The following is a 22,095-nucleotide window of genomic DNA, read 5'->3' on the forward strand; positions in this document are numbered from 1 at the left end:
TTAATCACAAGGATACACTCACATGTTGACCCTAATAAAATTTAAAGCAGAATAAAACGCAATACATCAGCATACCATTCATGATTCCTTTACTCGCGATCGTCCTCCATCTTTGATATCTTATTATCACTCACATTTTGTCGGTGTTTTGTCGATGTTGATGGTTAAAGAAAAAAGACTTTTCAAGTAACTTGAATCCAGTTGAAAATGATAGTGAGTAGTAGCACGATGTGCTGCTGTACAGTGGTATTACAACCCTTAGAGTGGTGTAGTAGAATTCAATTGAAAAGGCGGAGGTAAGCGATATGAATTTGTGAAATTATATAGGTAATTGGGAAATAATAAGAAACTCCGCGAAACTCCGTTTGATTTGTGGCGCAAAACAATTAAGTGGGATTCACCGCTTATTATATATTTTAATATGAATTTGTATGGTGAGTATTTGATTGATTTGTATGGTGAGTAAGTGAATGAGTGCAGTTTGTGCAGTTTGCCATCGTGACCCTCTTCATCGTCGTTTATCACTAAATTACATATCAAATACCTTTTCTTCCCCTTTAACCTTCAAGTCCTTTTGACATCTTTCAAAAAAAGCGAGTAAGTGTCAGAACACCATCATCGACACCACGATATATCGACAATTAGGAATAATCATATAGAAAGATATTGTTTAATACTAATCATATTGATTTTATTATTGTCAGATCGCTTGCCCTTTAAACCTTTCTATTTATCAAAAAGAAAGATTCGCCAAGATGTCCTTCGCTCCTCTCGAAGCTCACCAACAGTTCCAAGTGGGTATCACTCTTATTTATGAAGGATCATAGGCGGATGCGGAATGAAACATAGGATATGAGTGGGATATGAGGGGATTATAAGCAAAGGCAGATGGACAGTGTTGCACGATGGTGATCATGAAAGCTCAATAAGGAGGCTATAAGACAGGAGGAGGAGACAAAAAGATGGAAGGGCGCTCGATAGAATTGCAATAGGGCATACGAAGGAGAAGCGAAATAGAGCGTTATGCTGATAATATCCTTTCTCATTATTAGCACATTCTTCGTCTCTTGAACACCAACGTTGCTGGTCAAGGTAAGATCATGTACGCTCTTACCGAGATTAAGGGTGTTGGTCGACGATACGCCAACTTGGTCTGTAAGAAAGCCGATGTTGATCTTAACAAGCGGTGAGTTTTATCACTTTTTTTAATCGGGATTAGAAGAAAAAGTGGACATTGTACAGGGAGAAGAACCATATGATTGTGGATCAAATCGTCAACCCCAACGTCCACATCTTTTGAAGGACACCGCTGCTGAACGTAACCTTCACGATCATTTGCTAATATTTCTCATTCATATAGAGCCGGTGAATTGAACTCTGATGAACTTGAACGAATCGTTACCATCATGCAAAACCCAGCTCAATTCAAAATCCCAGCTTGGTTCTTGAACAGACAAAAAGACATTAACGACGGTAAAAACTCTCACGTTCTTTCCAACGTCATTGATCAAAGACTCAGAGAAGATCTTGAACGATTGAAGAAGATCAGATCTCACAGAGGTCTTAGACACCATTGGGGTCTTAGAGTTAGAGGTCAACACACCAAGACCACGTAAGTTATTTATACCGCTATCCATTCTTTTCAATCTGTTGTTTGTATCTTTTGAAATCATTGCTGATGTATTATATATGTATATAGTGGTCGACGAGTCGGAAAGACCGTTGTCGGTAAGAAGAAGTAATCTACTCGTCTATATCTAGGTTTAGGTTTTAGAGGGTTATTTTACAATTCAAGGGATTTTGCATTTTTGTTTCTTATCAAAATAATGTGGAAAGGAACATGCAATCTTTCGTTTCTATTTGCTACTTTTTCACAAAGAGTTAAATTTACAATACTGATAATAATTTACGGAATTATCATTTGCATTTTCTGAATGGTATTGACAGATAAAAATCAGTCTTACTTTTGTGAGAGATGTGAGAGAAAAGAAAGAAAACAATACTTGAGTTCAAGAAGATCAAATATGATATCCACTTTTATCGGATATTATATCCTTTCTTATTAAGAATTATATACTTTACCTTTATCATTTCACTCTGGATCTTTGTAAAAATACTATACTAACACTTCGTAAATCATTTCCTTTAAATTTCGTCCGTCAGTTCGAAGTAAATGATTCAATGATGACGTCTAAACTAAGATAACAATGATGAAATTTGTATAAACCAGGATAAAAGAAAGAAAAATCGAGTCATATTTGTTGATTTGGTCTTTCCTTTCGTTAGTGGAGTTGAAGGGTTCATAACTTGCGAAGGCTTATATACTAGGTTCATTTTTAACATATAAATACAGATTATTTTTTCTCTAATCTAATATGACTTATAATACATATCATATCAATCACGACTTATTTTTGAAAGCTTTTAATATTCTTAAATATTTTTGAAATACTGAAAGAACGATGAATAATACACAAGACGATTGGTATTATGATGAAAGTTCTATATTAGCTAAACATGCACCAGAACCTCAAGAACAATATAATCAAGATCAAGAACGATTTTATGACTATACTCAACTCGCTCATGGAAACATTTCACAAAATTCCAATGAAGATCCAAACACTTTGGGTACTGAATTTAGACCACGAGGATCAGGAGTTGTATCTAGATTGCAACGTGAAGAAGATTTAAGAAGATCAACGCGATCACTTAAATTTGGAAATTCAACATCTAATCCCTCAAATTTAAATTCGAACACTCAAAGTACTACTGATACAACCAAAAGAACTTCATCAACTAAATCAAAATCTAAGAAGAGTTTAAATAATTCTGATTTAATCAAAAAAGTATCCAAAGCCTCAAACTATCTTTACGTAGATGGTGAAAAAACTCAAGGATCCCAAGGAGAGAGATTTATCGCACCTCAAGGGCCTTATTCGAGAAACAGACAAAGAGCTTCAACTGTACCGCCATCTTCATCAAGTTTAACTTCAGCTTATCTTCCTAATTCTATTTTGCCCGCAAATGATCTTGTCCCAAATCCTTATTATCAAGGCATGAACAATGATCAGAATCCTATTCAAGAGCAAAGCCAACTACCATTTTATGGCCCGGTAACGCAAGACTATAGCAATTATCAATCGTTATATCCACAACATGTACCGAATTTCGATCCAAGTGGAATGTACAATCAGCAAAGTCAGACATATATATCTGAGCAAGGCAACCTAAATCGTTCATTCGATAATATGGAAATACAACCATCTGAAGTTGGATATCAAAATCAAGATAGACAAACATTTGGGCAAAGCAGTACTTCAACTAATCTGTGCGATAATACGTATGTGAATATGACTTCACAGACACCTCCAATTAAATATGATTCTGATATTGCAGGATCTTTCATTGATACTCATCAATGGGGACAATCATCAGCCAATGACGAGGAAAACAGACAAGAGAGAATAAAATCTTTAAAAGAGTATAAAGATTCAGGTTTAGAACTAAAAATTAGATTGGATTGGTCGATTCGAGACGATACTTCCGGAAAAAGGTCTATTCTTCCTGAAACTGAAATGATTGAGGGTATTGATCATGAATCTGCCTTAAAAATTTATAGAAGAGTTTGGGAGAATGAGCCAAAATCATCTCGAAAAAGTTCAAAGCCTTCTTCCTCGGAAACAAGCCGAGATCATCCTCAAAATCGAAGAATTCTTCCTCGAAGATAGGTTGATGCTAATTGATCCAAGTATGTTTAAGCGTGACAATCATCTAAAGGTGAATTGTATTGGACGTTTCGAATTATGTACAAGATCGCTTTCCGGTTCCCGATCAATTTGTGTCATTTTGTAATGGTATTTGTGATTCGCAATGATTTGTGTAAAATGCATTGAATTTGTGAATATTTTAGTACCTTTATGCAAAATAGGGCCAGTGAGATCCCAAATGCAAGCGATACAATGGATCCACTTGTATTTGCTCTAATATGACTGAACAAGCTGTTATTGTCCAGTTCTTCCTTCCGAATGCGAAGCGGGTACTGGTGGGACGCTGATGGCTTTGTTATAGGAATTCACACGAGTAGACACATGAATCTTATTGTATATAGGCGGTATAAGACATTCATAATGCTTTTTAGATAAACGACGCAATTTTAGTGGAATTGAAGGAACAAGTAAATCGTATATATTCGATAATATTTCTTGTGGAATTGGCAGTGGACTGTCAAGCGAGTACATTGAGACGCTTCTATAAAGTCTGGCGAGCTGCTTATGAGAGTTATGAGAGGGTGGAGAATTTACCAGAGTATATAACTATTTAATGCGGGTATGAAAGCGTGACAAATAGTTGAAAAAGCTGGAATCAACAGATCCAGTTAACGATGACAACGAGGAATCAAAAGAGAAGATAGATAAAGCAGATTGGATTTTAGAAGTGCACGATGAAAATGACAAAGTCTTAATTAAACAAATTCTTGAATACTCCGAAAGTTTTGGATATAGGTTTAAATCTCTCGAATCGATGCCGTAGTATCTCTTATCTGCTCGATGGAGGAGATCGCCGGCGCAAGGGATGAATATGGTTAGTCATCTGTATTTTATCTAATACTAGTATATAGTAGAGTCATTGTTCATGTAGGTGTTGCGATAAGATACCTCTGGTCGATGCGTGACATACACTGAGCTTAAGGATGCATGCAGTGGATTAATGTCACGTCATTGAGCATTAACGGGAACGATCAAATCCCTTTGACCGGATATTTTGGACGCGAAGCGAATATACAGACAAAATCAGAACATCATCTTTCCTCTCATCAATTCACAATCAGATATGTACAAATACAACCACCTCAACATGTCACATGGCTTTACTATGAAAGCTCAAGGATCACAGGAGTGCCTAACAATCCATATTCACAGCCTCCCCAAAACACTACGGACAGAATTCGAACATTTATCAAAGGATTTCAAACTTCAAACATTAACCCAAGTTCACAAGCTATCGGACATATAGCAAAATTTGAACCCATTCAAAAGCTTCCAAAAAGGCTAGATAAAAAACGAAGACTCACTACAAAGGCAATGGAACGATATATCATTATTCATAAATTAGATGATAAAGCTATTGAACGACTGAGTTGTCAAAATGCTATTCAAGATTTGGAATGATGTCATAGTGACAGGAGTTTTGTGGTTGTATCAGTCAAGAATCTAAGGAAACTGGCATCAACCCCGACAAACATACTCAGCTGTTTCGACGAAAGGATTCTTTAGCGCACAGTGTATCAGGTAATATGTCAGATTTCCCTCTTCTCTTTCTCTTTGGGTATAAAGACCTTCGGTTCCGAATCGACAAAAAAAGCTTGAACAACCTTTGATTCTTTCGCATCAATCTCGCGCTCCGTATGGACCGGATTCAAATCTATACGAGATTTTCCCAGAGGAGGAAAGAGAAGTCGACGATTTGATGACTTGCCTGTTAAGTGCTTTCGCCAATGCCATCCATTGTACTTGATCAGAACCTGTGACGCTATAATCAGAAGCCAAAAGTCGAGGTTGTCATCCGACATCCGAGGCTTTATGATGAAAGAACCAACATCCTCTCCTGTGATCAAACTTGCCACGCGAGTCACTTGGTCTTGGTTCATTCGCTTTGCGAAGCATTCGTCAGATACTACGTCTTCGTCCTTTGGTTGTCTTCCACCAAAATATAAAAGTTAACTCCGTCTCCGATTTCTACTCTCTCAGAACCCCGACACCGGAATGACCAGCACGGAAACATACTACTATTGAAATTGCTGCGAAGGCGGATTCTACGTACTATCAAATAAGTGAAAGAACAAGTAATACAATCACCGCTACATTTGGCATATAAAAAAACTCTCCCACTCCATCACTTCTTGTTCACAATCCATTCACAACGTGAGTTTCCATCTTTCAACATATCGAATCACCATCACCAGCCCTATCAATCACTCAGTAATAAGCAATTTACCTATAAGAATGTCTGACTCACAAAGCCTCTACCAAATTACTCCCGACACTATGCGACGTGTTCGCGTCGATGGTACATACCAATCCCTCACCACCCGTGAAATATTAGAAGGAGAGAATTTGAGAGCAAAAATAGAAGCGATGGAGTGTGATGGATTTCCTAAAGATTCATCATGTTCAGAAAATAGCTACATTAGCGCTATAAACGTCAAATTTGATCGTCCTGCCTTATGCGCCTCATGTTCTGTTAGATCAGAAGGTGGATACGTACCTTCCGAACAATCCAGAACTATTCGTTCACCTACTCGTGACGGTTTAGAAGCCTTGACCCTTACCAATAGTCAGATTCTGTCGGATTCTTCTCTCATGAATTCAGTCCAAGAGATCAGATGTGATATCTGTAAAACAGAGTGGATGCTTGTGGATGATCAACAAAGACGATTTATCTGGATTAGGCCTCAAGCTTGTCGTACTGTGAGTATCAAGCTCATGATGTGAAACCCATCATATCACGGAGCAGGCTCATCAGATGCTCAATTATATTGAAAGACCTGGTACTGAGCGTATATATTTTGCATAGTGCCGTTCTGACAAGGTGCGCGTTAAAGCCGTCAAAGAAGATTGGAGATCAAGAAATTCACCTACATCTCAGACCTAGTTGACTAGACGTGCATTCGTGACCGAGGCTAAGGATCACCGCCATTTTGGCTAATCTATGTAGCTTGATGATTTTCATTCTCGTTTGGTAATGCATTCATCACGCCTAAATTATTTTTAATATTGTGTACTATACAAAGATCTGATGTGATCTGTTCTGATGTGATCTGTTGAATCATCTCCGGAAGGCCGAAACTCCACAGCTTTGATCACCATCAGAATATGCGATTTCCTGCCTCGTGTTAGATGTCATGTTCATAATTTCGTCTCATGTCAACTCACGTTTCCAATCATTCAATATCTTGGAAATTTTGATACATCATGAGACGCAAGGTAAAAATATGTTCCCACTTTCACAGTTGTCCGTTATTCAGTTGTCTAATCATTCAGTACAATTTGCTTTGTCACCGAATTTCAAATAGCAAGACCTGAACTTTCATTCGAATGAACAAGATGATCTATTTGTTTTATATATTCTACATTCCAATTTTAAGCTGTATCATGAATTCTGCTTCCACTTTAAAAGAGGAAATTGATTTTGAAGGAGTTAGAATTCAATCTAAACCTAACGGAAAATGCCTTAGACCGATGGGTCAAACTTTAATTAATGGAAGTGAAGTTCAAAGTGTTCTTTGTGATAGTGGATCCAGATGGAATTTGAGTTTAGGAATAACCGATATTTTTCTATAAGGTACAGAATTTGCCTTGCATGCTGGTAGTGAAATTGAAAGCAATGAGATTGTAAAGGTTCGTTTCACTTGAGATAGCATTGGTATCATTGAACCTAATTTAAACAATTCAATCGACCTGTCTTTTGAACAATGTAGCTTTGGCAGCCCTATCCTGATTTGAACAAATAGACGTAAGTGACAATTAGTATTTTGGATGGATCTGTAAATGTCTACTAAACGGATAAACGGATGGATTTTAACAGAAGTTCATAGAATAATAATTTCCAATAGCACTCAATGTTTAGACGAGGGTGATACTCGGCCACATACTTATCAATCCTTTGAAGGGAATATCAATCAAGGTAAGTGCGAAATTTCGAATAGTAGAGCATACTGATTAATGCTAATGGTTCACAAAATGGCATATCCTCGAAGATAATGGCCACTACGTATGAACGGGGTCTAGGACATCCACCAGCCAATTTGCGTGTTATATTTAAAGACTGCTGTGTACACATGACGAGGACTTTCAGGTCATGATGAGGAATGAAGGCGCTGCGAAAGTAGCCGTAGAATTCATGTACATCAGATTGATTTCATGTATCATGTCCTATGACAATGCACATCATCTGTCAAAATACTAATCAATACAACGAATGGTGTGATGTTGAATCCTGCGTTTTATTTGTTCCATGATCCGCACAGTATGAATCGAGGCTCCGATGAATACGAATTCTCAACAAAGAAATCCATACAATCACTTCTCCTTACACTGCAATCTCTAGTGTGTCATGTCTGATCTAAACTAGTCCAATCAAGCGGAGATCCGAGTACGGGATTGATCGGAACTTACGCCTCACTACCTCTGTACCTAATCTTCATTTTAGCTTCTTATCAGTGCCTCGGTCAATTCCGCACATTGGTACCGAGATTAGAGTATCTGATCAAACTTGATACCTCACATGACTTTACATAAACGTTTGAGTGGGGTGAATTCTTCTTTGATCCGCATTAATGCGCTGCGCTCAACTTTGATTACAGCTGTCCTTTGGATATAGTTGATGGGAGATGAGGTGAAGCTGTGTACAAGCCGAATTGATTAGGGTGAAAGTGATTACGGGGTTCTGCCGATTCTGCACTTCGGCTATCTAGTCTTTCGCCCCCAACGAAGCATGATAGCATATGTTCTTCAAGATATCCGAGTGGTATGACTTGGTGGAGTTCATTCTTGGGTTTGTGATTGACATGGTATATATGAAGCTATTTTTACTCGTTCACACTCTGACCCCATCAACACCTCAACAAGTATCTCATAACGGATATACAAGAAATTAACCAAATATGTACTCCTCAACCATTTTAGTCTCCCTTATCTCCCTTCTTACTTTTGTATCTGCTTCTCCTATTGAGAAAAGATATTCTACAGTCAAGATTCGATCTGCTAGAGATAATAAATGTCTTTCACCTTCCGGAACCAAATGGACCAACGGTACTCAAATTACTACTGTTGATTGTACTGGAGCTGCTAGATGGGATATTAATCCAGGAAGCGGTAGTGTGATTTTACATGGATCGACTTACGCTTTATCTGCTATGACTGGAAATGCCAATAACGAGAACGTTCAAGTAAGTAATTTAATCCTGCACAATCATTAAATAAATGTTTTAGCTGATGACCTTTGCTATAGCTTCAAACTTCTGTTCCTGGTACTTTCGCTCAAACGTAAGTCTGATATCTCAAGATAATATGCTTTCGCTGATGCTGGTAACCGTATGTTATAGTTGGTACTTGACTACTGATAATAGAATCGCCATCACCAACGGCGTTCAGTGTCTCGACGAAGGTAATAGTGGACCTCAAACTTATCAATGCACCACAGGCAATACTAACCAAGGTAAATTAATCTCTAACAACTCAAAGGTGAAGACTGACCATTATTTGCAATTTCAGTTTGGATCATCGATCAGTAGTTATGCGAATTTAGTATTTACAAGGAGGAAAGCAACTCAATGTCCGCAATGGAAGTTAAATAATCGTAAGACTTTGAGATTCAAGAAACTTAGGAAAATGTTCGATTCAATGAGATAATCGATGGAGTAATGTGATGATGATGATTAATGCATTGTGTGAATAAGATGAAAAACCTGCCACGATTCAAGCCTCTTTCTTATTCTGCAGTACAGAGATGTAGCATTTTGAGTCTGTCAAACCATCGTGTTCAAAATCATCGTCTTAGAGGAAAACCCTCTTTTCATCGTTCGCCAAGCTTGTCAGGCTATCATGACAAACCAGCAAGATCTGCTTGTGTCGCTAAATCACATTAACGAGACCTTTTTTGCTATTCCTACTATCTTGATGACGCGGTCGATCATCAGTTCATAGTAGTAAAAATCACCCTTCTGAAACTGAAGGCTAGCAACTCTCTTAGCTATACAGAAACGATACACAGAAGTGAGAATCCAATCTTATCGAGATGGATACTGTTTAGTTCCTTAAGGTCCTGATCTCGGTTCTACACCAGCTCCTCTCCCTCAACCTCCTATCACCGAAGATAATTTCACCCTAGTCACCACTACACCCTCTCCTGCTTAGTTGAAGGGTTGAATTGCTAGGAAGCTTACCTGTATGCTATTGGACGTTCTAATTACCATTACTTGCTTAACTTTGAGCTCCCATTTCGTATAATATATTATGCCATCTTATGACCTGTTATGAATTTACTGCACGCGCATGTCTTGTGAAATGAGCAATGAGTGATGCAGCCGAAGAGCCAATACAATCAATTCCTTTTGCAATAACAGTGTAAATGACCAGAACACGATAGAATAGCACTTACAAGATTGGAAATGACGGAAGTCCTCAGTATTGATCGCCTTTTGCACGCTGCACAGCAGTAGGCCGTGGTTGCGATTTAGCTCTGAATGTCCGTTGAGATCGGATTACTGAGTCTTCAACGGAGATGTAGCCGATCAAAAAATAGATCAGGGTTATCTCGGTCATTCGATCAAAGCGTATATCTAATCCGCAGCTTCGTTCCGATCAAAATTGATAAATTATTTCGAGATCCAAATGCGTTAAGACCATCAGTATCGCCTTTGTGCCCTGACTAGTGCTCCAAGTGTACCAGGAATGATCCGCACTCTGGGTGGGGATTTCGTTCACAAGTTGAAAAACATCCTTTATCGCTTGCCCGCGCGCATTTTTCGCGAGTTCCATCTTAGCAGGAAAGACTGTTTGGTTAACGAATTTCTCGGAACTATACTGAGGAAGAATGTATTTTGAACGTCATGTGATACACTAAGAGGCTATGCGGATCTTTCAAAAGTAGTCAAATTGACATAGTGCGGAGAAGCGGATACCAATGAAGTCCCCCTTTCGTGCAATGAAAAGAACTGGAAATCGGTGGATGAAGCTCAGAGCGGAGTTCCCATCACTCTCAAATTGTTAGATTTAGCTGAATCAGAACGTTTATAATCAGTCAAAAAATTAGGAAGGACATTTTCCATTCCAGCCAACTCAAAGTTTCCATTCCCCAACGCCCATCAGACGAATACCTCCAGCCATTTCGACTTTTTCTTTTGACAAGATGTTATTCCTCACTTTCACCGTAGTCGCCATTTCAGCTCTTAGTCTTGTATCTGCTTCACCTATTCACAAGAGATATTCTGCTGCCAAGATTCAATCTGGCGCAGATAACCTTTGTCTCGCACCTTTCAGCGCTTGGCAGAATGGTACGCTTGTAGGAACTACTGGATGTGATAACGCTGCTACTTGGGATATCAATCCTGGAAGTGGCTCTATCATCCTTCACGGTACTACCTGGGCTCTTCAAGCTCAAGGTGGAGGGAATACTAACAATGCCGCTGTTGTCGTATGTGTCTCCTTCATCTCCAGTTCTAGTATCATCTAGAAATACTAAAACGTATTGATCAATAGCTATGGAAATCTCAACCTGGTCTCTTTGCGCAAACGTAAGATTCTTTGCCAAGCATGCGCCAGACTCTCTGTTAACCTACGTGCTTTTTATATACAGATGGTACTTGACAGGTGATAATAGAATCGCCATTACCAATGGCGTTCAATGCTTAGATGAAAGTACAAATGGTCCTCAGACTTACCAATGCACTACTGGTAATACTAACCAAAGTGAGTCATCCTATATTACGAAAGATCATTCTGAAATGCTGATTCGCAACACTTGTAGTTTGGATTATCATTCCCTCTTCGACTACTCCTCCCCCCAATCATACTATCGGAAGAGTCGCGGAAAGAGCACCAAAAGCTACCGCTGCTTAAGCGAGACTGCAGTTGATGATGGTGCCAGTCGTTGCCTCAAGAACAATGACAATCTGTATATAAATATCCTATAAAGTCCTTATACTTCCGTAAAGGTAATGATGAGGAATGCTATGAATGTCGTTTTTGCCATTAGCAGCATCAGAACCCAGAAGTCAAAGTGCAATCGCCTCGCCTTTCTCGCATTTCTCATCCCTTACGCATACGATGCTCATCCGAGAGCATGACACTGGACATCTCAGAAAGTGGCTATCGATACATGCCCTTCGACGGCACATCTATGCAATTTAGTATATTCCATCATATGTCATGTTCCTGCGGATCGAGAGATGAGAATATTAGAGCTGAATCCTTGGCAGATCCGCACTAATATCGAAAATGTGTCCCTCCTATTCGGCTTGACGATCTGATGGTACCTTTTGCAGCAGGTCATAGCGATCTTTGCCTAGATCTGTATTGAGAAATTAGAAATTCAATGCGAATCAAGGCGTCGTTGATGGTACAGAAATGAGAAGCTCACCTGACATCAGTGAATCTGATTTGCGCACAGCTTCTTGGGTGATCAGATCAACTCTCGTGCCATGTCTTCCTTACATGAGCTTCCTGATCGCGGTTGAAGATATATATAAATATATAACTTGTGCATCAATTCTTGTCGCCCCTAGCACTTTAACAAACAAAAGAAGAATCGTACTTTAATTTTCCAATAAACTCGACCACACTTCACCGATATCAGCTATGTTCATTTATCTACTCGCTATACTTGCTACTTTGAGCTTCATCGCTTCCTCACCCACTCTAGAGACTCATCGATACGATAAACGATACTCCGGCGTTAAAATTCAAGCATATCGAAATGGACTATGTCTTTCTCCTATTGGAAGGACTTTATCAAACGGTGTACCTGTTGGTGCTGTAGATTGTGCTATTGCTAGAACATGGAATATCAATCCTGGTAGTGGTAGCGTCACTCTCAGTGGATATCCTCAGTGGGCTTTAGATGCAGGTACAGGATCACAAAATGGTGAAGGTGTAAAGGTGGGTATTCAATCTTGCTTCCGACCTGTGATCTTTGTCTGGCTGATTTGATCTTACTGTATGGTCAGATTTGGCAAAGCTTTCCAGGAGTTTTTCAACAGACGTAAGTCTTAACATAACTTTAGATGAGAAAGCACCACATTGACCTAGATCTGACTAAACTGCTCAGGTGGTATCTAACCACTGATCGAAGAATCGCCATCACCGGTGGTAATCAATGTCTTGATAAATATGATGATGATGCTGGAGTCCACATTTGGCAATGCGGCGCTGATAACATCAACCAAAGTAAGTAAGATTCACATGTACACAGAGAACACCACATGAATCGAAAAAAGGAATACTGATCAAGCTGGTCGATTAGTTTGGACTATTGTTCAACCGAACTCTCCTTTTACTCCTACACCAGGTCAAGCGTCCATTCTCAATCCACCAATCGGTCAGACACAGCTTGATCCAGTACATCAGGGTGTCAGAATACACCGTAGGCTTATTTTCGTATCGTTTGCAACGTATTACTTCTCTTGCTGAACCATACATACTTTTACAGCTTATCAAAGACCTGATTTGGCGGTGACAGTCACAGGTGGACTGGCAGCATTTGACAAAAACGTTGATATGTGAGTGCAGTATATCATTACCACACTTCATTCGGTTTGTTGTTCTGCACGCTCTCTGGGCGATAAGCAGCAGGCTTATAATAATCGTTTGGGTAGCTCCTACGATCAGTCAAATACGGGAGCATATGCAGCACTTCAACTTTGGTATCTCCCCAGTCCCGGAACATTCAATTCTGTAGTCCTCCTTTATACTGCCAATAACAACTATTGCTTGGACGTTGGTGTCACTCCGACAGATGGTATTAGAGTAAAATTACATGATTGTGATACTATTGAAAATACTCGATGGGATTGGGATGGAACTCATTTGAAAGTCACAGGAACAAGTGAGTTGACTAAAATAACCCTTCACTATCTCAAATCAAGTAAAGTTATTAATTGACAAAATCTTTTAGACTATTGCCTTGATGTTCGAGCGGAGTCATCACCCACACATTCAATTCCGTATGATACTTTGAAGACCTTGCAAATTTGGACTTGTTCTCCCGGTAATCATAATCAAGAATTCTTCACTATTGCTAGAAAAGCATGATTGCTTTGATAATTTGCTTAGCTAGCCCACGTTAACTCTTACGGACTATAGTACAGTAGGGTCCCATGATGCATGATACCCATTCCGGTAATTCATATAGTGGTCCAATATATGTATGCCTGTGTATAGCAACTTATGCATGTGTTATTACTCTAAAACGCCTTACACAGACACTCCAGAACACCACTTCAAGGTACGATCATCTGCCAAAGAACAGGGCACAACGAGGTATCTTTCTCATTCACTCTTATGCTCATCATATCCAAATGCCAATGTCTCTCTTGATGGCTTTAACCCACCCCATTCTCTTGACGTTATCGACCGCAACTTTGGTGTTAGCTCGAATTCCCCATGTTATCTACTACTCTTCTTAGAATGCTGTTCTGCATCTATTCTTGTTTTCTCCTCGCTTTCACTACCGCGTTCGCCGCTCCGATCATCATTGACAAGCGTTACACAGCCATCAGAATCAAGTCATTTCGAAACGAAGAATGCCTTCATCCTCTCGGGCAAAAATCAAGCTGGGGTGAAGGAACAAATCTCGGAACTACATCTTGTAATCAAGCGGCTCTTTGGAAGGCAAATCCCGGTAGTGAAAGTATCACTTTGTACGATACCAATTTGGCTTTAGATGCTGGAACAGGTTTGAATAGTAGTGAGCAGGTCACGGTGAGCATTTCTTATATCTTCCGAAATCAAAGCTCAAATATTGATATACTCAATCATGTTACAGCTTGAGCGAAATTCACCTGGTGAATTCCAACAAACGTAAGTATTGCCAGATTTTGATTTCAGTCCCCTTAATCCCCTTTCATATATCCGCCCTTCTTACATTGGAAATGTATAGTTGGTATTGGACTGAGGATGATAGACTTGCAATTACTGGTGGTAAGCAATGTATTGATCAAGGAAATGAGCAAGAAGGTACACAAACCTGGGATTGCATTACTGGCAATACCAATCAGAGTACGTGTCTTGTCACTGATTGTTTCTTTTGGAGGTAAACAGCACGATACTCCAGTATGCTGATTTGTGCTGCGATAGTTTGGACCCTTCTCACCCCCACTCCTGAATATCCTGACTTTGATCCGCCATTCGGTACCGTATACGATGATCCTCCCAATGGCGGAAAGAGATTACACCGTGAGATTTCTAAAATTAGCGACATGTTTGATCAGCCTGAACCCAACTCATCAGGATACAGCTTATCGAGGACCTGATCTTTCCTTAACACTTGATGGTGGTTATCAGATGGAAGGGCGAAGTGCTGTAATGTCAATCCACCTTCCGTTCCACGTGAAAAGAGAGTCAACTCTGCTAGCCTTTGCCACATTAGCGCATACTCACAACCTAACGTTAGTCTACATTCGCAAGCTCAGCTGCTCAACTTGACAATCGGTACTAGCCAATTGATCTCCTCTGCTATCAATCCTAATACATGTTTGGATGCCAGTTATAGCCCACACAATGGAGCCATCGTGCTCTTCAAGGAATGTAACGAGGCGGCTATGTGGGTCTGGAACGTAAAAAAGGTAAAGATGTTAGATTACAGTAAGTCCCGAGTGTCTATCCGACCTGTCCATATGTTTCAGGAGTAACATCAGGCTGACATTGGCTGCTCGATAGATTTATGTCTCGACGTTCGAGAAGAGTCTTCTCAATTGAATGAGATTATCAAGCAGCTTCAAGTTTGGGAAAATTGGTTATGCAGTACACTTGAGGTGATGTAATTTTATAGTCAACCTCTGCGAATTCCTTCGGGACGATGTAAGGAATATTTCAGCCTAAATCCAGGCAAGTGCCTGGAGTATCAGCGATCTTCCGGTTTTACCGGTTCAGCTGGTTAGTCATTCCCTGAGATCGCAATCTAATTATATATCGCTTAAGAAATTCTTCGTCGAGGTGTCAAGCGGGAGCAGATAAGACATTATGATTCGAAATATGGCGTGATGGAGTAGAAATAGATAAAAAAGTTAGCTGCGCAAATTGACTCGGAGCTCTCATATATGAGGATTGAAATGCATCAGCGGCCCATCGTTCCTTACTTTATTTAGAACATCAAACAGGAAAAATTGGCGTCAAGTGATTGCTATACCAGCACGATGGAGGACGAAATACATGTTGTGCCAATGCACCATGACATCGAATCTCAACATGATTACGATTTTGACATTGATCAAAAGAAAGATGTGAAAGCAACAGATTATGTGACGGAGAATGAGAACAGAGATTTGAAGAGGGGATTGGCACAAAGACATATATCGATGATTGCTCTTGCTGGTGAGTTCGGATCATGCTCGTACGACAGGAAAACCCTGACAAGGATGTATGTATAGGTTCAATTGGTACTGGATTATTCTTATCACTTGGTAGCAGTATTCAAACAGGTGGTCCACTTGGTGCTTTACTCGGTTATGGATTCATTGGATTAATTGTTTGTGCGGTACAATTCGCTTTAGGAGAAGTCACTGCTTTATTACCTGTCAGCGGGTCTTTCGTTAGACATGCAGAATTCCTAGTAGATCCGGGTTTGGGTTTCGCTTTGGGCTGGAATATCGTTTATGGGAATTGGTTATCTGTGAGTGAACGAATATCTTCGTGCAGACCAGAGATCTAACTCGCTAATTCGCATGATTAGATTCCCTCTGAAATATCAGCTATATGTGTTCTGTTCCAATATTGGACCGATCTCAACTCATCTGTATTCATCGTCATTTTCATCGCTCTTACTGCTACTGTCGGTCTAATCAATATCAGATGGTACGGAGAAACCGAATTCGCTTTCGCCATTATCAAAATACTACTCATTGTTGGGTTGATACTATTAGGTTTGATAATTGATCTAGGTGGAATTTCAGGTGTACCTAGAATTGGATTTAGATATTGGAAAACACCTGGACCTTTTGTTGAATATATCGCTACTGGAAGTCTTGGGAAATTTTTAGGTTTCTGGTCAGTTATGATAAATGCTGTCTTTAGTTTTGCAGGAGTAGAAAGTGTTGCTATGGCAGCAGCTGAAACCATAAATCCACGTCGATCTATACCTAGAGCTGTTAAAAGAGTATTTGCAAGAGTAACTCTATTCTACGTTTTAGCTGTATTAATCGTTGGAATGTTAGTTTCAAGTGATGATGAAAGATTAGGAAATGATAGTGGAACAGCAGCAACTTCACCTTTTGTACTTGCTGCAAGTTCAGCAGGTATAAAAGTTATCCCATCAATTGTTAATGCTGTAGTCATAACATCAGCATTTAGTTCTTCAAATCAAGCTTTACTTGCTGGAACAAGAGTTCTATATGGATTAGGTCTTAAAGGTCAAGCACCAAAAATCGTCCTTAGAACAAATAGATGGGGAACACCTTATGTCTGTGTTGGAATCTATATTTTATTTTCATTTTTGGCTTTTATGTCATTATCTGAATCAGCCCTTACGGTATTTTATTGGTTAATTGATTTAGTAGGATGTGGTGTACTTATCTCGTGGAGTGCTGTACTATTTAATCACCTTAGATTGGTAGCTGCTTTGCGAAAACAAGGCATACCAAGATCAAAATTGCCTTGGTCTAATTGGTGGACTCGTAAGTAGTTCTACCACCTACCCCTGTATAGTCATCAAACTGACAAATGATCCCATAGCTTATGCCTCGGGCGTCGCTCTTTTTATGTGTCTTCTTATCTTACTCACTAATGGGTGGTCAGTATTCACAAAAGGAGGATGGTCAGCAGCTGGATTTGTTACTTCTTACCTGTAAGTGAAGTGATATTTCGTACTTAATCGCAGTCGCTGACAAGTATTGCTTTCATTACAGCGACATTCCACTTGTTCTTGTTGCATACCTTATTTGGAAATTCTACAAGAAGACAAAGGTAGTTTCTTTATCTGAAGTACCGATCGAAGAAGTTTTACATTATATCGCTGAGAATCCGGAGGAACCTGAAACACGACAGAACGGATGGATAAGATTTGTTTCTTGGTTGTGGGATTAGTCTTTCACTGTGATCTCATCAGATCAGGGTTTTTTTCATTGTAATGTAGGACGGTCGTGGCACACAAGCGGTACTAGATGGCACGTTTCCAATAGGAGCTAATCCGGAAGTAACTACGTTGATCTGCTTTTCGCGAACGGGAAGAGTGCACCTTATGATGATACTGTTGTATATTATATATATATATATTTAACCAATTATATAATAAGCTGCTTGTATGATACAGTAGCATGCATGCCTACCTTCTTCACTACTTTCCATCTTTTTGTATGTTAGCGAACCTGACGCGGTCAATTTTGATTTTCCGGACACTGAACCGGCTTGTGAGTGAATATTGGGTAATTTCGGTGGCGTGATAAATGCTAATCATCTTTAACCGAGTTTTAGTCATAATGATCTACACGACTTCCTTTTGACATGTTGAAGGCGTCATTTTGATGTTAAAGCACAATGGAAAAGGAGGATACAATGGAATAGCATTGCTCGGATGAGGTGATTTCGGAATATCGGGATGTACCAATGACGAGATCAAAGATGTACCTGAATTACCTCAAACTATTTACCGCATTCCAGAAATTTGGAATGAGGTGTGTGAAGTGATGTGATCGCCTGAAATGATTGATAGAGCGAATGAAAGGTTTATTTTCCATTACATTCCTTGCTGCATACAATGCTGCCTGGGAGACTGATCCACGATTTGAGAACGTCCCATTTGTAAACCTAAAGACTGTAAGTCAGAATTTTGGTAAGGATAACCCGATGAACGCCCCAATCCGCAGGTAAAGCTCATCTGTGATTTACTAAGCGTAAGAAAACTGTGAGTCGATTATCGTGACCTTATGGCACCATGATTGTTGCCTTGCTTGCTGACTTGAGACATGCCCAGAGCGACATCCATACTCTTAGACCAGCATGGCAAATATACTTTCTGGTCCCTCTCGACCACCGGTTCAAATACCTTCTGTCACCCAATCTGGACCAAAACCTCGGACTATCAGAACACCTGGAGTACCTTTGACTTTCAATGATCTATCAGAACTTTATCCTCTTATTCTTTCATATCTTAAACTAATTAATCCTGTATTACTGCTCTCTGTATCAAAATCTCTTTATACCGAACTTTTACCTACAATATACGAGAAAATTCACCTAAATAAATATAATACAAGTTTATTGTTTTACGGTTATTCACCTTTGATTTCTTCTAGAAATTCAATATTTAAAAGTAAAAATCATACTAGATTTTTAAGAGATTTTGTTGGATTACCTGGAAGAAGATCAAGATCTTCTCCACCAGATATTCAAACTTCTGAAAAAGATTTTTCAGAATCCCAATCACGTAAATCAATTGCATTAAATTTTACAAAAGAAATTTATTTAAAAGATGCAGAAAGTTTATCTTTAATTTGTCAAGTACATATGGAATTATTATCTTATTCTCCAATATCTTCTAAACGTCGTCGTATAGAAGAAGAAACTAATAATAATAATTCATCCAGTTGGCCTTTAAAAAATGTTAAAATTTTAAAAGTAGGTTGGAAATTAATTAAATATTTAGCAGAAAGTCATAATTTAAATAACATTAATAATTCTAAAATATTACCAATTTGTTGTATACCTTTTGAAGTTGATATTTTAATTATCGAAATTGAAAAATTAGAAAAATTGAGAAAAAGGTTTTTAAGACAGGCTATAAGTGAATTATCATCAGAATTTACTCTGGAGAAATTGATTTTAAAAGTCGAAATACCTGAAATGACTAGAACGAGGATAAGTTCAATAGATGAAGATGAAAGTTTGAAAAGTCCAAAAGAGACGGACGAAGAGATATATATACCGCCCATTGAACATCCACCTCCGGCTTCAGAGATACTTATTATCTTGATACCGCCACTCTCAATGACATCAAGTTATATTAGCTCAAATTGCATTGAAAATGGAAAATTGGTTGATGTATTAGTAAAGTGTATACATTCATTTTTAGAAGATACAGGTCGAAGGAATTTCAGGTTACCTAATATACAAATTGCCTGTCCAGCAAATAACCAAGTGGAGCATAAAATACGAAATTTGATTTTTGCGAATGATGGTTTAGGAATAGCGAGAAGTGTAGGTAGAAGAGCATTTGATGTGACTCAATTCACAGATCTGTCAAGTATTACGCCATATCTGAGCCCGAGGCTCAATTGATTCTGTATTCCTTCGATCATTCATAGAGGAAGGAGGGAATAAAGCTCGACGGATTGGCATCAGATTATGTACTGTAAATTTACATCTGCATTCTTCAGCATAGATATACAAACCCAACAGTAACCTAACAAGCGAAGTGATGATTGAAATCATTGTATGTAGCATATACTTTGATATCGTTGACCATTTGGTACAGCTCTGTACCTAAATAAACTAAATCAAGTTGGAGTACACTATTTGTGTACAATGGCAATCGGCATCTATGATTGTTTCATGCACAAGTTTGTTAGAAATATCGATGTTCGGTATGTGCCATAATCAACCTACAAGCATCAGCATAAGGCTGATACGATTATCACATTTGTGGCTCGCCAACGACATAATTATTACTCTAATCCAGGTGCAACAGATACAAAGAGAATATCAAGCCACTTCGATATTCTGTACTAGATACTCGTGATCATTTCATTCTAACTTCACATCGTGCTAAAATCAGGCCTTGTACACAAGAAAGACAAGTGATATCATGTGAATTCGTTAATCTACCAGCTCGGAAGTCTAGATACATTCTATACTATAATTATGCTTAACTCAAATTACTAAACTGCTCAATCATCACTGATTACCCTCCAGACTTTTATACTACCATCATCTCCTGCCGAGCTCAGAATCCCTAACCCCTTCTTGTCATCACGTATACACCATCCTACACTATTCACATCACTAACTCCATGTGCGTCTTTAATCGCTGCTATAGGTTTCATTTCAACTCCACCATCATCTTTCGAAGTAATTTGAAAAACCACAATCTTTCCATCTCCACTTGCTGAAGCTAAGAATCCAAGATCATTCGTTGAAGAATCATTATATGGGGAAGGAGACCAAGCAAGTGAAAAGATAGATCTAGAATGTACTGCTAAATGTGAAATTTCTACCCATTGAGAATCAGGTTGATTTCCTTGTCTTTTCCAAATTCTAATTCCACCTAAATCTCCACCACTTGCTAAATATGATCCATCAGGACTAAAAGCTAAACTCCATACAGTTTCATCTTCTTCTAAAGGAGGAACATCTAATTGAGCATCTGCTTCTTTCTCTTCTTTCGTAGGTATTAAAGCATGTATCAAAGAAGAAGGTGAATGAGAAGAAAGTGTAAGTGGATTAGCAGGAAGTTTAGGATGTAATTTTTGAAAGATCATCCAATCTGAATCTGGATCATCAAAAGCTAAGTGTATATGAGAATCATATGATGCCGATGCTAAGATCTGTCGTTGCGAAGGGAATCATCAGCGGAATGTCAAGACGATCATGTGTGTACCATAGAAAGGTGCGAAGATCTATTCACCTCTTCATGTGGGTGCCATGCTATACATTTTACGTCTTGTGAATGTTCCATCATCACAGCTATACATTCGAAATCTGCGTCCGGTTGTACTGTTATACCGGATCGACAAATCAGTTTCTGAACAAAATTGCGTAGCTTGAATGGGAGCAGCATTGAACTGTGATGATCTGATGAATAGTATTATGACATACCTTCCCATACCCAAACACTCTTATCTCTTGAACAACTAGCTAAAAGCGCTCCATCACTTGAAAATGCAACACTTTTGCATTCACTTTCATGGCCTTCTAGAGTAGTTACACATTCCCATTCTTTCTCTTGTTTACCTTCTACACCTTCGGTTCCTGGTGGTTTGAATATACCTTCTTCTTCATCATCATTTTCATCATCTGAAGAAGGTATGACTTCTTCCCATACACCAACTGTTGAATCAAACGAACCACTAGCTAATGTTTTTCCATCTGGTGCCCAACTAATTGATCTTACTGTTCTTTTATGTTCTGTTTCTATCACTTTATTTAAGCTGAAAACGGGTTTTGAGTCTGATGAAGAAGGAAGATTTGGAGAGGAATCAATTATTGAATCAGGTAAAGTGTAAGAGAATAATCTTATTGATCGATCGGTTGAACATGATGCTAACAAATTGCGTGTCGGGTTGAAAGTTACGTTCCAAGCTGCCTCGGAATGAGAAGGAAGCTCAGAGATAAGTTGAAGTTGAGGCATCACGGAAGAATTCGCTTCTGATTATAATTATTGGTTGTA

At 38.9% G+C, this 22,095-nt stretch overlaps 10 protein-coding genes across 10 annotated transcripts; 9 read left to right on the forward strand and 1 right to left on the reverse strand.

Moving 5' to 3' along the window:
* Positions 1–755: 755 nt before the first annotated feature.
* On the forward strand, positions 756–1,742 carry I206_102141 (40S ribosomal protein uS13; the record flags this gene model as incomplete). The annotated part of the gene is made up of 4 exons (XM_019158465.1): positions 756–794; positions 1,053–1,186; positions 1,361–1,612; positions 1,700–1,742. The coding sequence occupies 4 exons, from the start codon at positions 756–758 to the stop codon at positions 1,740–1,742; spliced, it is 468 nt and encodes a 155-aa protein (XP_019008211.1).
* A 720-nt stretch (positions 1,743–2,462) lies between these two features.
* I206_102142 (uncharacterized protein) lies at positions 2,463–3,731 on the forward strand (the record flags this gene model as incomplete). Its single annotated transcript, XM_019158464.1, has 1 exon — positions 2,463–3,731. The coding sequence occupies one exon, from the start codon at positions 2,463–2,465 to the stop codon at positions 3,729–3,731; it is 1,269 nt and encodes a 422-aa protein (XP_019008210.1).
* A 2,316-nt stretch (positions 3,732–6,047) lies between these two features.
* I206_102143 (uncharacterized protein) lies at positions 6,048–6,654 on the forward strand (the record flags this gene model as incomplete). The annotated part of the gene is made up of 2 exons (XM_019158463.1): positions 6,048–6,470; positions 6,577–6,654. 2 exons carry the CDS (start codon positions 6,048–6,050, stop codon positions 6,652–6,654), a joined length of 501 nt encoding a protein of 166 aa, XP_019008209.1.
* A 2,011-nt stretch (positions 6,655–8,665) lies between these two features.
* Positions 8,666–9,295, forward strand: I206_102144 (uncharacterized protein; the record flags this gene model as incomplete). The annotated part of the gene is made up of 4 exons (XM_019158461.1): positions 8,666–8,950; positions 9,013–9,047; positions 9,107–9,219; positions 9,276–9,295. 4 exons carry the CDS (start codon positions 8,666–8,668, stop codon positions 9,293–9,295), a joined length of 453 nt encoding a protein of 150 aa, XP_019008207.1.
* Positions 9,296–10,911: 1,616 nt separating this feature from the next.
* Positions 10,912–11,621, forward strand: I206_102145 (uncharacterized protein; the record flags this gene model as incomplete). The annotated part of the gene is made up of 4 exons (XM_019158460.1): positions 10,912–11,196; positions 11,262–11,296; positions 11,359–11,471; positions 11,530–11,621. 4 exons carry the CDS (start codon positions 10,912–10,914, stop codon positions 11,619–11,621), a joined length of 525 nt encoding a protein of 174 aa, XP_019008206.1.
* A 738-nt stretch (positions 11,622–12,359) lies between these two features.
* I206_102146 (uncharacterized protein) lies at positions 12,360–13,811 on the forward strand (the record flags this gene model as incomplete). The annotated part of the gene is made up of 7 exons (XM_019158459.1): positions 12,360–12,659; positions 12,728–12,762; positions 12,829–12,947; positions 13,024–13,143; positions 13,210–13,279; positions 13,376–13,605; positions 13,675–13,811. 7 exons carry the CDS (start codon positions 12,360–12,362, stop codon positions 13,809–13,811), a joined length of 1,011 nt encoding a protein of 336 aa, XP_019008205.1.
* Positions 13,812–14,186: 375 nt separating this feature from the next.
* On the forward strand, positions 14,187–15,541 carry I206_102147 (uncharacterized protein; the record flags this gene model as incomplete). Its single annotated transcript, XM_070202513.1, has 7 exons — positions 14,187–14,480; positions 14,545–14,579; positions 14,659–14,777; positions 14,856–14,954; positions 15,016–15,085; positions 15,148–15,362; positions 15,438–15,541. 7 exons carry the CDS (start codon positions 14,187–14,189, stop codon positions 15,539–15,541), a joined length of 936 nt encoding a protein of 311 aa, XP_070058614.1.
* A 372-nt stretch (positions 15,542–15,913) lies between these two features.
* Positions 15,914–17,798, forward strand: I206_102148 (uncharacterized protein; the record flags this gene model as incomplete). The annotated part of the gene is made up of 5 exons (XM_019158457.1): positions 15,914–16,091; positions 16,148–16,389; positions 16,450–17,389; positions 17,448–17,559; positions 17,621–17,798. The coding sequence occupies 5 exons, from the start codon at positions 15,914–15,916 to the stop codon at positions 17,796–17,798; spliced, it is 1,650 nt and encodes a 549-aa protein (XP_019008203.1).
* A 912-nt stretch (positions 17,799–18,710) lies between these two features.
* Positions 18,711–19,988, forward strand: I206_102149 (uncharacterized protein; the record flags this gene model as incomplete). Its single annotated transcript, XM_019158456.1, has 1 exon — positions 18,711–19,988. One exon carries the CDS (start codon positions 18,711–18,713, stop codon positions 19,986–19,988), a length of 1,278 nt encoding a protein of 425 aa, XP_019008202.1.
* A 608-nt stretch (positions 19,989–20,596) lies between these two features.
* I206_102150 (uncharacterized protein) lies at positions 20,597–22,056 on the reverse strand (the record flags this gene model as incomplete). The annotated part of the gene is made up of 3 exons (XM_019158455.1): positions 20,597–21,253; positions 21,334–21,422; positions 21,525–22,056. 3 exons carry the CDS (start codon positions 22,054–22,056, stop codon positions 20,597–20,599), a joined length of 1,278 nt encoding a protein of 425 aa, XP_019008201.1.
* Positions 22,057–22,095: the final 39 nt, after the last annotated feature.

This window comes from Kwoniella pini, chromosome 2, assembly GCF_000512605.2.
Source record: "Kwoniella pini CBS 10737 chromosome 2, complete sequence".
NCBI classification, from domain to species: domain Eukaryota; kingdom Fungi; phylum Basidiomycota; class Tremellomycetes; order Tremellales; family Cryptococcaceae; genus Kwoniella; species Kwoniella pini.